This window comes from Herpailurus yagouaroundi, unplaced genomic scaffold, assembly GCF_014898765.1.
Source record: "Herpailurus yagouaroundi ecotype Mexico unplaced genomic scaffold, PumYag 100, whole genome shotgun sequence".
NCBI lineage: Eukaryota > Metazoa > Chordata > Mammalia > Carnivora > Felidae > Herpailurus > Herpailurus yagouaroundi.
Window position 1 is genome coordinate 14,050,109 of NW_024412391.1, and position 13,864 is coordinate 14,063,972.

Genomic DNA, 13,864 nt, shown 5'->3' on the forward strand with positions numbered 1-13,864 from the left:
TCTAGTGATTACCTAGTGGGAACTCAGTTAAGAGCTGAGTGAGTAAATGGCTGGAAGCATGGGGGATCTAGGGAAGAAAGTGTGAACAGATGAGGTAGAGGCAACCTAGCCTCTTCTTCCTAAGTAAATTCAAAACTAAATGGGAAAGCATCACTTTTGTCTTTTAAAGCTTCCTAAGAATGGAGAGAGTATATATCTTCTGTCCTGGCTAGTTAGAGAGTTTTAATCTGATACTTGAGAATTCTTCCCACTTACCACCCCCTACCCCCATTCACAAAAATAAATAAATAGAATATAGGGGCCATTTTTGCAATTTGGGAGTAGATACTTACCTTCGTAGCTCCATCCAGCATTATGAACTCATGAACGTCTGCATTCTGCCTGGAGTGAGCAGAGATTTCCGGGAGAGATTCTTACCCTCTCAGAACCTTTGGGGTTTAACCTCCACTCCACCCCAGTCCCTGTGGCCACCAGAAATACTCCCACACATTTCCAGATGTCCCTAGTAGTGAGAGAACACACATGTCCGGCACTCCCAACCCCAGACCCCGCAGTGCAGACCATGCTCACTCTTAAGGTTCAGCTTGGTATGGTGGTGGGGGTGGGGTCATTTGGAGATTATACATGATTAAGCAGTGGTGTTCTTTAAAGGTAATAATATTTTGAGACCATGGAGCATACACCTTGTTTTTTCTGTTTTTGAGTAGATCTTTGAAAAGTAATACAAATAGTACTAAATAGTTACTGCCATTTTTTGGTCCCTCCTGCTAAAACCCATGTTTTCTCTTTCTCTTGCAGAGCATGCTTGAGAAGGGAGGATAAACTCAACTTTTAGAACAAGCAAAACTCCTCAACGTTAATTCCAGAGGCGGAACATTTTTTTTTTTTTTCCTAGTGAGAAAGTAACCCATTTAAAGAGAAGACGATTAAAGAGAAGCACCAGAGAGCAGATTCAGCCGAAGCACATCCCAGTTTGAGTAGCTGCAGTGTGAAAAGCCGAGGCCTAGATCAGGTATCTGCCAGCAAGGACACTGCAGTGTTAGTCAACCCATTTATGACCATTAAAAGAGAAAGGCACCCCCTCCACCTTTTTAACTTTCTGTTCTTACCAGGCTCCATGGTTTGGTGAACGTTCACCAAACAAAGCTGGGGTCTGGGATGGTGGGGGGTGGAAGGGGGGACAAAGGTAATTAGAGTGGGGAGGTGGGAGGGGCACCAAACCTCCCTCTCCGCCCAGCGGTGCTGGGTAGAATTGTCTAGGCTGTGGCACGTTGTTTCTCTCTTGTTCTTTTCTCCCCTTACTATATAAGAGCTACTTCATTTTAACTTATTATAGTGATCATGTAAGTAAGACAAAAAGGAGAGAAAAATGTACCTCTTTTACTGGAATGATGTTTATGATTACAAGTGAAATAAGGCATTTTTTATCCTCATAAAGGCAACCTTGGCTTATACAACCTCTTCTCGATCATGAATACTGACATCTTTACTTCACTCACTATCAATAATAAATATATTTTCCGACGAAGACTGGCATTGTAGCCTGGGGCCTCGCGTATTCCTTTCGTTGGGTTAGATGCTTATGCATAAGGGAATTGAGTTGATTTATATTGTTATTAATTTGCATTTATGCTGTACCTTTCCTCTAAAAAGCTCCAAAGCACTTTGCAGAGCCTCAGACAGTCAAGAGATTCTTCTAACTTGCCTCTCAGCTAGGTAGGATTCAGTAAGATCTTTACAAATTGCATGAACCTTCCTGTCTATGGGATGACTTAAGTCACCCCGCCCGGGGCAAGAACTAGATTAGATAAGCTCGGTTACTAATGTCTGACCCTGCAATACTATGAAAATGTTCAAACAAACAAACAAACAAAAAACCCCAAAAAACAACCTTGCAGTTTTTCCTCTTTCCAGTTTCATTGAAACTTCTTGATTATAACTCCTTTTTCTACCAGAGGATTGGTGCTTCCATCGTGGATTTTGGTAAGTTGGAAGTTAGTGTTCCCACAGAAGCATTCTAATGGAAAGGTCCTTGCGGGATACACATGGAAAAGAAACTGCCAGTGCTCCGTGGGGTCACCTAAGTATCTTTTGTCATGTAGAAGTTATATTCCGTTTTTATTTTGATACAGAAAGCGAATTTAGCAAAATGAGTAAGAATACAGGCTCTGGAATAAGGAGCATCTGTATTCGGATGGTGGCTCTGCTTCTTACCACCTTGGGACTAACAAGTCACATAAGTGTACAGATCCTCTGATTCTTCAACTGGAAGCAGATGGGAAATTGAAGAACCTGCCGTGTAGGCTTCTGGTGAACAGTCCGAATGCTTGCCACATACATTCAGTCCGGCCCAGTATATGTTGTTGTCGGTTTGTGTGATTACTTAGTAAACAGGTATTTGGAGTTGGGAGCATGGAAAGAATATCCACATTCCCAGATTGCCTTTTACTTAGAGGCAGTCAGGATGAACTCATGTTGGGAAATTTCAACCAACCCCCATATATGTAAGCGTGGCGTCTTCGTTCCTCTTAATTCCCGAGTTGGCTCCATTTGAATGGCATCTTCGTGTACCCTTATGGACACACACTGTGGACCTGATGTTGATTCTGAGTGACGTTGGTGACTCTCCTACCGTAATCGCTGAGAGGCTCTGTGATTACTGTTTAATGAAGGTTTGGGGGCTTTGTTTGTTTGTTTGTTTGTCTTTGTTTTTTATTTTTTTTTGCTTTCTTAATGATGCAAAATAAGTTGAACTCACTTAAGTGTGAATGGAGGAAGCATGGGTAACTTGAGCAGCACATTTGGCCGCTGTCAGGATGGGATCCAGGTAACTGCCTGGGAAAAAGATAGGTACACAAAAACAAGTATTTATGCAGTGACTTGCTGTCGTGTTTGCAAATCAGCTAACTCACAAACTCCCTCCTATACTGTTTTGTTTTGCAACCGAGAGCCAAGAACTTGGCACATCCCAGGCTGCCAGTATTGTCGCTGGCAGAGAAATGCAGCACTGAAGAATCCAGCATTTCAAGCTGGTTAAATACAATGAGAACGGGAGGGTGGTTTGTCAGATTATTAATTTATTATTCTGATAAACATGACAGTACAAGGGGGAAAGATACCACTTTGGGGGAGATAAAAGAGATGATGCCTTTTCTGCACCTTTGGAGAGCTCCCTGCTGACTGCCTCACAGCTCTGTTCAGGTCACTGTTGACTTTAGGACAGGTGCCTGGGAAGAATGTTGTGATTTATGAGCATCGTGGGAGTGACCTGCTCCAATCAGTTTCTCCGTGAGGTAGAGCACACCTTGAACCACAGTAGATGAGCTCTCAAAATCAAGAAGAGTAGAGTATCCTAAAAGTTGGTCACAGTAGCAAATGTCTTCTAGAAGACAGCTGGGTCAGACCAGTACAAAGTCCTCTCTTTGAAGAGTTGGTAATTTATTACAGAAAACTTGCCAACATGTGATAGCTAAAAAAAATTATTGACTAATTGTCATTAATAGCAAATGTGGACTGCTAAAAGCCAGATGCTTGTGGCCTGCTGGTCAACCAGTGAGACTCTGTAGCAGCTCTGAGTTGTATTCTGCTTAGAACTGAGCAAGCAGCCAGATGGCTTTAGTTTCTCTGGCTTAGGAGCTGAGAACCTGTGGTTCTTAGCTTGATGTCTTTTAACCCACGTATATAATTGCTTTTGCCAGAAACTCACAGGATAATTCTCTTTTCCCCATTTCGGTGAGCTGTTGGAGCTGACCCTTTCCAGATTTAAGAATTAGAGCAGGTGAAGAACAATTGAAAGGGTAGCAGTAACTTACTGTGATTCAGACCAAGTGAACTGAAAACCAGGAGTTTGTTTTGAGTTAATATTCTTGAAAAGCTAACACTTTTCTTTTAGAGAGAGAGCGTGTGAGTTGGGGAGAGGGGCAGAGAGAGAGAGAGAGAGAGAGAGAGAGAGAATCTCAAGTAGGCTCTGCCCTCAGCATGTAGCCCGACGTGGGGCTCAATCCCACAACCGTGGGATGATGACCTGAGCCAAAACCAAGAGTCGGACGCTCAACTGACTAAGCCACCCAGGCGCCCCAAAAAGCCAATACTTTGAATGAATGAGTTCATAATCCATTCTGTCACTGAGCCCCTACTTGGGGCTTCATCCCCTTCTCATCCATTTCTCTGCTTGCCCCCCTCTGTCTTTTCCATATGTGTTTCCTCTTCTAGCTTCTTCGTCTCTTTAAACTTCTCTCACCCTACTTGGCCTTTCAGGTCCAGCTCCTGGGAGGTGTTATTATGAGAGTGCCGAGGGCATTATCTTGGGGGCAGAGTCTTGGGCTCTTACTCTGCTTCTGCTGCTCTTGCCACTTGGGGCAAGTCATTTCTCAGGTTTTTCACTGTACCGTCTCTCTGTGTCTCTGTCTCTCTCTCTCTAGACATAGACATAGATAGATATTTCTTGTTGTATTCTCTGTCTGTCTGTCTGTCTCTCTCCAGGTATTTCGAGTCTCAGTATTGCTGGAAGAACCACACCTCTCCCCCCCACTCCTCTCCCCGCCAAGTTGAATTACTTTAGGAAAGTTGTCATCTGAATCAAGTCTTCCACTTTTCCTATCAGTTGTCTTGAACCTTCCAAATAGACCTGCAGCCTTATTCTTGTTTTTAGGTAAGCTCCGTGCCCAATGTGGGGCTCAGACTCATGACTCTGAAGGTCAAGAGTTGCACGCTCTACTGTCTGAGCCAGCCAGGTGCCCTAGACCTGCAGCCTTCGTTGGACCATGATTATATGCCCTGTATTTATGGAATAGTCCAGTACTAAGCCCAGTTGATTTATTTATTTTTAATGTTTGTTTATTTTGAGAGAGTGTACATGCATGTGAATGGAGGAGGGGCAGAGAGAGAGAGAGAGAAAGAGAAAGAATCCCAAGCAGGCCCCGAGCTGTCAGTCCAGAGCACGACACGGGGCTCAAACTCACAAACTGTGAGATCATGACCTGAGCCAAAATCAAGACTCGGACATTTAACCAACTTAGCCACCCAGGTCCCCCAAGCCCAGTTTAGATTGAAAACATATGGTCACCATATTTATGGCTTTTCAGTTAAGTTAACTGAAACTGTTAAGTTCCCAAAATCCCTCAAAGCAAGTCCACATTAATGGAATGCCTCAAACCTCTTGAAGTGAGTGTGATTGGGCAAGGCCTCCATACACCAGAGAGTTTCCAATGCAGACAAGCTGGACTTCCCTCACCTATTTATTCCTACATGATCTCCCGGCTCCCTCTCCTGGGAGGATCCCTACTGAGCTGTGGTCACCGTCCCTTGGCCGAGAAAGCAGTGTGCTTTGAATATGACTGTGTCTTCAAAGTAAGTTACCTTTCCATAATGGCTTTTAAATGCAAATGTGGGAACCAGAGGTCAGTGGCCAGTTGGCAGGGTTCCTACCGCTGCTCTGCTCTCGCTATGCCTCTCCTTCCTGGGCTTCGTCCTGGCATACATAACAGCCTTCCCCGGGCCTAGAGCCTCCTGCAGTGCCCTTCCTGTCAGGCCTGCCCACTGACCAGGCTGCTGCTAGGCTCTCCTCAGTGGCCACAGCACAGGTTGCTAGCCTGTGCTCACTCTGTCTGGCAAATATATGAAATCGGGGTTGAGGGCCAGGTGACTGGGGCCAGCTGCTCATTATCCGCCTGTGCAGCCCAAGGTAAAACCATTTTCTTCATTTCGTAGCCACAGGCTGCTTCCCTCAGTCAGCATCAAACCAGAAACCGAGTGCCAGCCAGCCTGCAGATTTCAGCTTTGCTTTGTCTCTCTTCCTGAGGCAATGTACACCCTAGCCTCAGAAATTCGTCCACAGAGTCATTGAAAATGCTCTTCAACATAGGGTCAAAGTGGCCGTGTCGTCTTATTTCCAGCTTGGAAGACAGGCTGCAGAGCAAGCACCCATGACTCTGCTTTAGCTGAGGGTGAATGGGATGGCCGCTCACCTGCTGGTGAGAGTTTATTTTGAATTACCTTGGTGTTCTTAAAATGCCTTTGCAGCAGCCGCATGTTCAGTGTGAACCCCAAATAAAAGAGCCCACACTCATCACTCTCAGGTGTATAACACAGCACTTGGAAATCTCAGTAGCTAAGGCAAAAGGTGATTTTCTTCTGTTAGAAATGAATTTACCAGTGAAGTTAGAGAGATGTTAGTGTGTAGAAGCAGAAGAGGAATTACGGATCCCCATTGCGTGATGCTCTTTCAGGAACATCAGAAGTTACTGTCCTGAGTTTGTATACCCACTTACAGCTTCCTCCTCAGTGTAGGAGTGGCTTGTTCATCACCTTGTGGATCTACCCGCACCACTCTGCTCACCACTGGTGCATTCTCTTCCACCCCGGGGGAGGTGGTTTTCAGCCACAGTGCCATGCCACACTGGCATTGACTGAATCATCCACACATTGATGCAGCAGAGCCTACCTTTGTGCCCTAGGCACTGTCCCCCGAGTCAGGAATACAGGGATCAACATGATAGAGAGGGTCCTGGCCTCTCGGAGTTTACACTGGGTGGGGGGTAGGGGAACTGAACCATAAACCCAATGGCAGGGCAAGGACTAGAGAGTTCAGGGAGAGGGAAGAGGGCTTTGGAAGGCGGGGTGATTGGTACTATGTAAGCTTGAGTGGTGAAGATAGCTAGAAAGAGGTGAGCAGATTCTTGAATATAGTGAGTGGTGCATTCCAGGCTGGGGAGAATAGTAAGCACAAAAGACCCGAGGTAAGAAAAAGTTTGGTGTGTTAGGGGAACAGAAAAGGGGTCCTTGTGGCTTGAGTGGAGTGAAAAAGGCAAATGGTATTGGGAGACGAGTTCAGGTAGGCAGGGTCCAAACAGGTGGGACTTCTTTGTCCATCGACAGAATTAAGTCTTACTCTTAGTGATTAAAAGCATTGGAAGATTTGGTGCAGGGCCATTAATTGATCTGATTTACATTTCTAAAGGATCACTCTGGCTGCTATGGGAAGAACTATCTGAAGTTTGGGTTAAATGGAAGCTGAGAGAACATTAGGAGGTGATTGCACTAATGATGTGCTGACTTGGTGCTAGGGTGGTAGCAGTGGAGAAAGTGAGAAGTCCTCAGATTTTGAACATCTATAGATAAAAGTAGACCCAGTAAGACTGACTATGGCTTTAGATGGAGGGTGTGAAGGCAAGAGGAAAAGTGTAAGAACCCCGAGATTTGCCTGAGCAACAAGCTGAGTGGTGGTACCATTTACTGGGATGGAGACACAATACTAGCAAGATGGAGGCAGGGCAGGAATTGAGGGGTCGATTTTGATCATGTTACATTTAGTATGTAAATTACAATTCCCAGTAGAAATGCTGAGTAGGCTCTTTGGTAAGCGCTGGGACTAGATAGAAGATGGAGGAATCCGTGTGGACATGAGACAGAGCCTTGGCACTGATTATGCTCACCTAGGGGGTGAACAGAGGACTTAGCCCTATGGCTCTCAGGAGAGAAGTAAGCAGAGAGAAATACGTGATTGGCCACTGAGGAAGGGGACAAACCAAGGCCAACTTAAAGGCCAAGGGAAGAAAGTGTTCAGAGGAGGAGGGAAGGCCCAGCTGTGTTAAAAGCTGCTGATGGGTTGAATTAGCCAATGGATTCAGCAATATGAAGGTTACTTGACAAGAGCCATTTTGGTGACTGTGGTAATGAAAGCCTGGTCCAGGGGGTTGAGGAAAGAATGGGTTTGGGAAGTGGAGGCAGGAGAGGCAGCACTTCTGAGAAGTTTTACTAAAAGGAGGAGAAGTAGGTGGAAGAGCTATGAGGCTCTAGGGAGCTTTCTTTTTAAGATGAGATATTTTAGCCCTTTTTGTATGCCAGTGGAAATAACCAGAAAGAGAAGAGAAATTCTGTGAAATGTTTCTGAGCAAGCAGGCCAAGAGGTGGGGATACAGTCTTGGATGGGCACAGTTTGTCCATTGTGATAGGAGGGAAGGTCGAGTTCATGAATATAGATGTAGACAGTCTATGGGTTTGGTCATGAGAGGATTAGGTCATTTCCTTCTGATGGCTTCTATTTTCTGATGAGCCACGAGGAGTGTCTCAAGTTAATGTTCACCAGTGATAATTAAGGTAGCTGAGTGCTTTCCTACTTGCTTCCTTTTCTTCCTTACTGAACAACTCAGTCCAAAATCCATTAGGTGGGATCTCTCAAGGAAGGCCTCCAGGCTAGAGGTTGCGGTGATGGTGGCCCACATCAGGATGCCTGAGCAGAGTGAGGAAGGACGTCCATTCCCGGTAGGGGAACTTTACAATGTTGTGTCAGAGCCTGAGTGATTGGAGGAGGGTGGCTGTATTGGTAGGGAAAGAATAGAGTAAGTAGCAATGAGAACGTGGTTACATACAGTGGATACTGATCTAATAAATATATTGAATGAAGATGATGAGAGCCAACTTCTTGCTGTCAGATGAGGGAGTTACGAATATGGAAAAGGAAAAAAATTAAGATGAAGTCTGTGGTTATGGTTTGGAATTGGAGGTATGGGTGTGATTGTGGTTTTAAATATATATGGGTACAGAAATAAGTGTAGATATAAATGTGTGTGCATATTTATATGTACATATACCACTGTATATACTAAGTACATATATGTGTATTTATATTTGTGTGTATATTCATACATATATTCTTTAGCTGTGTCACTGAGAGGACTGGGAAGCAACAGCATCCTAATAGCAATCCCAGATGCCCAGATCTTGGTTTCTAAATACCATCCGCCTTGAAAAGGAACCATATCTTCTTGAAGAAGTGACTAACCCCAGGGCTGGGGCAGGGAAAATACAAGATGGGAACATATCAAAAGGACAGAGCCAACTTGAAGGGGATATCATTGTTCAGAACTGGAACACTTTAAGTATCAAATATTGAGGGTAATCCATGGAACAGGTACCTACCATGGGTAGGTAGGGTTCATACTGATAAATAAATGGATGAATAGATAGGGAGAAGGTAATACTTCTTCCTTAAGATAGAATGTAAATATAGGAAAAGAAATAATTGCATTATAAAATCATCACTAGAAGCCATTTCAGTAATAATTCACCCAAAAAACATCAATGGACATTAATACTAGGGGTGAAAGTTTTTTTTAAGAAACATAGTCTCAAACTGATGCCCAACTTACAAACTATAAAAGTAAAAAGAGTAACCTTGCAGCAAAGAAACCTGACATAAACCTTAATCAAGTGAGCAACATTCCCATTCCAGTAATGTGTCAAATCAAGATCTGATGAGACGCAGTGAGAAGAACACAACAGCGTCACCTCTGTGATATTCCTACCAAAAAGTCCCAAAAATGTACAGCCTGATCTAATCATGCAGAGACAGCAGACAGACCCAGAGTGAGGGACATTATACCAAAGGCTTCCAAAGTGTCAAAATTCCGAAAACCAAGAAAAAAAACTGAAGAACTATTCCAAATTGAAGGAAACAAAAGAGACACAATAATAACAGTACAGTATGTGATCCTAGACTGGATCTTTTGCTGTAAAAGCCATCTTTGGGATACTTGGCAGACCTTGAACAGGGACTGGACTATGGATCGGATGATAGTAAGGTGACTTTTTTTTTTTTTTTTTTTGGATGATCATATGATGGTTATGTAGGAGACTATTCTTGTTTGAGGTACTTGGGGTGATGGGGCACATCTCAGCAACTCACTCTTAAATGGTTCAGGAAGAAAAGTTACTTGTACTATTCTTGAAACTTTTCTAGAAGTTTGAAATTTATTTCAGAATCAAAAAAGAATTATAAAGTAGCCGTGGGTAAAGAGATTCACTTTTAAAAAAATTTTTAAAAAGGGATGGCTAAGAACTTTTTAAAAGAACTAGATGAGAGGACCTCCTGTTCTAGAGTCATTATCAAGTTACACTATTGAGGAGTGAATGACCTTGGACAGATAGTGGAATAGCATAGGGTGTCCACAAACGAAATGGCGCATAGGTGAAAGGTTGGTTTATATCCAAGGTGATACTGCAGGCCAGAGAGGAAGGACTGGTCTTTAAAACACATGTCACCTCACACCTATTTGAGTGGCTATTTAAAAAAAAAAGACAACAAGTATTGGCGAGGATGTGGAGAAAAGAATACCTTGTGCACCTTTGGTGGGGATGTAAGCTGGTGCGGCCACTATTGAAAATAGTATGGAAAGTCCTCAAAAAATTAAAAATAGAACTGCCATGTGATCCAGAAATTCCACTTTTGGGTATTAACTGAAGAAAATGAAAACACTAACTCAAAAAGATATATACATCCACGTTCATTGCAGCATTATTTACTACGGTTATTAACCATAATGACCAAGATAGGGAAGCGACCTGTGTCCATCAACAGATGAATGGGTGAAGAAAGGATCTATGTATAGACACACACCTGGGATATTATTCAACCATAAAAAAGAAGGAAATCCTGCCATTTGGGACAACATGAATGGCCCTTGAGAGCATTATGCTAATCAGAGAAAGACAAATACTGTATGATCTCTCTTACATGTGGAATCTTAAACCCAAGCTCATGGATACGGAGAACAGATTGGTGGTTGCAAGAGGTGTGGGAGGAGGGATGGGCAAAATGGGTGAAGGTCGTCAAGGTACAAACTTCCCAGCTATAAAATAAATCCTGAGAATGTAACATACAGCATGGTGATTATAGTTAATAATACTGTATTGTCTATTTGAGAGTTACTAAGACAGTAGGTCCCAAAAGTTCTCATTACAAAAAAAAATGTGTAACTGTGTGTGGTGATGGGTATTAGACTTATTGTGGTGAATTCTTCACAATATATACAAATATTGAATCATGTTATACACCTGAACTATTATAATTGTATGTATCAGTCATATCTCAATAAAAGTATATATAGTGCTGTGTTGATTTGATATCTACATGGAACACGGAAGGGAAATTGGACCCTACTTCATTCCATACTCAGAGGTCAATTTTAATTGGAGCGCGTTTAAATGAGTAAGTAAAACACGAACACTTCCAGAATACAATGTAGAAGAACAGCTTTGTGACCTCAGCATAAGGGAATATTTCTTAAACAGGATATTAAAAAGACATCATAAGGGAAAAGGTTGATAAATTGGATAAATTCAAAATTAAGAATTTCTGTTCATCAAGACACCATGAAGAGAGTGAAAAGGCAGGCCTTAACAGAGAAGATACTTGTGAAGCATAAGCCAACAGAGGGCTCATATCCAGAGTATATAAAGAACTACAAATCAGTAAGAAAAAGGCAACTGAACAGAAAAATGAGCAAGAGACCGAAATAAGCACTTCACAGAAAGTAAATATCTAAATGGCCCATAAGCATATGAAATGTACTCAACAGCATTACTAATTAGGGAAATGCAAATTAAATTCACAATGAGATGTCACCATTTACCACCAGAATGGCAGAATTTTAAAAACATGGAAACTATGGAGTGTTGACAAGGATGTGAAGCAACTAGCTTCTAATACATTGCTGGTAAGACTGCAAATTGATGTAGCCAGTTTGAGGAATAAGTTGGCATTATCTGTTAAAGCTGAACATACTGCCTTAGTTATAGCAAAACTACTCTAGAGGACTGGCTTTTAACATCAGAACAAAACAACAGAAATTTCTCTCTCACAGTTGCAGGGCTGGGAATTCCAAGATTAAGGTGTCTGTCTGGTGCAGATGTGCTCCTGGTTCTTAGATGGCCATTTTTCTCCCTGTACCCTCTGGTGGCGAAAGGGGCAAGGGGGCTCCATGAGGTCTCTTCTGTAAGGGCACTAATCCCATTCATAGGTGATCCACCCCCATGACCTGATCACCTCCCCTAGGTCCCACTTACAAATACCATCACACTGGGGATTAGGTTTCAACACTTGATTTGGGGAGGACGCACACTCATTCTATAGCACATACCCAGAACTGATGACCCAGCAATACCATTCCTAAGTACAGCCCAGAGAACATCCAATAGCATTCATAATAGCTACAAAGTGGAAACAACCAAACGTGCCTTGTAGTAAAAATGTATATATGGAGGCATGTGGACTTCAGTACATTAATACAGATGAATGAATCACGGCTACATGTAAAAATGGGCGATTCTCACAAATGTGAGGAAAAGAAGCATTAAAGAATACATGTTGAATAATTCCATTCGTTAAAACTTCTCAAAAAGGCAAAGTATGTGATAGCGTTTATGAATGGATACTTATGTGGTAAAACTATACAGAAAAATGAAATATTATCATTTCATAAATGGATAGGAGTTAACTTTCTGGGGGTCACGGGGTATTGATGAGAAGGGACACAAATGGGTCTTCAAGCGTCCTGGTAGTATTCTTTCTTTGCCTGAGCGGTTAATGGATCTATTTCTGATAATTCATTGGGCTGTACATTTATGTACTCACTGTGTCTTATACTTCACAATAAAAAGTGCTCAAAATAAATGTAAAGAGGTTTAAGGTTATCCCTATGACAAAGTCATTTCTGCTCCCTTGACAATACTTACTAATTAGCACCTTATATTCAAGGGTATTTTGAGCCAAGCACTGTATTAAGCATTTTATATACATCATCTTTTATTGCAGTAATCCTCTAAGTTAGGTGCTTTTATTATTCCCATTTTACAGAAAGGGAAACCGAGGCTTAGAGGGGTTAAGTAACTTGCTAGGGGTCACACAGCTAGGAAACTCAACCCAGTGGTGTTCTCCCCAGAAGTCTGCCTTTTAATTGCTACAGGTTCTCCTTTCTGTACATGCTCCATCCTGCTACCAAGACGTTTAGGGCATCCCTGTTTGTTGTAAACTGCCATACTAAGCCCCCCCCCCCCCGGCCTCTAGCCCAGTGCATTGTACAATATAGGCCTTCAAGAAATGTTGAGTTGAATGAATAATGACTGAAAGCTCCGTTCGTTTCACCCACTTCCTCCCACGTACTGGCTGCACTAGTGCAAGGTTTCCTTGACTGTGCAAAGTCACTGAGGTTTCAAGCAGAGGAAAAATAACGGAAAGCTTCCTGCCTGTGGCTGATGCTACTTTTGCTTGCTGGGGTTTGTCACACAAATTCCCTACTTCCTTTTTTTGCCTTCCCTGAGCTCCAAGACATCTGCCTCACTTCCTCGTGTTCCCTCCCTTGGCCTGCCACCCAGGAAGCGATAGATGAAGAAGCAGCCAGGCTGCGTGCATGCCTGCTGCTTCTGCCTCCGGAGGGTGTCCCAGGTGCAACCGTTCCGCAGGCCTTAGGCGGGCCAGGAGGGTGCAGGGCAGAGAGCCCAGCCATTCTAAATAAAGCTCCTAGTTCCACGTCGCGACTGGTTTCGGAAGGTCGTCTGAGGCAAGAAGACTTCCAAAGAAAAGTAACTTGGTTTGGAACTTTCAGGCCATATTCTGTGGCGATTTGTCACTGCCTTTGAAGCCGTAGCTGCTCAGTAATGCAAGTCCAGAGGCAGGTGCGTGGGACTCCATGAAATATCACCAGCTCAGTCTTTGCTGTTTGCCTTCACTGTATGCCCTTTGCCTATTGATAGAAGATTACAGAAAATAAACGACGGAGGTGCCCGGGTGGCTCAGTTGGTCGAGGGTCCGACTCTTGACTTAGGCTCAGGTAATGATCCCAGGGTCATGGAATTGAGCCCCATGTAGGGCTCCACACTGAGCATGGAGCCTGCTTAAGATCCTCTCTCTTTGTGTGTGTGTGTGTGTGTGTGTGTGTGTGTGTGTGTGTGTGTGTCTCCCTCTGCCCCTGTCTCCCAGCTTGTGTACTCTAAGAAAATAAACAAAAAGAAGAAGTCAAATCCTGAGAACTCTGCATATTTTCTTGGACCATTTTTACCACAATCTCAAGTTGTTCAAAGCAGCTAA

The 13,864-nt window shown here is 43.2% G+C and overlaps 1 protein-coding gene across 4 annotated transcripts in view; it reads left to right on the forward strand.

Moving 5' to 3' along the window:
- Positions 1–1,541, forward strand: part of CHCHD3 (coiled-coil-helix-coiled-coil-helix domain containing 3) — a 286,302-nt gene extending 284,761 nt beyond the window's left edge. For all 4 annotated transcript variants that reach the window (XM_040471925.1, XM_040471929.1, XM_040471926.1 and 1 more), the window contains one exon: positions 799–1,541. In XM_040471925.1, coding sequence (XP_040327859.1) covers positions 799–835 — 37 coding nt within the window. In that variant the 3' untranslated portion in view covers positions 836–1,541. The remainder of the gene's footprint in view (positions 1–798) is intronic.
- Positions 1,542–13,864: the final 12,323 nt, after the last annotated feature.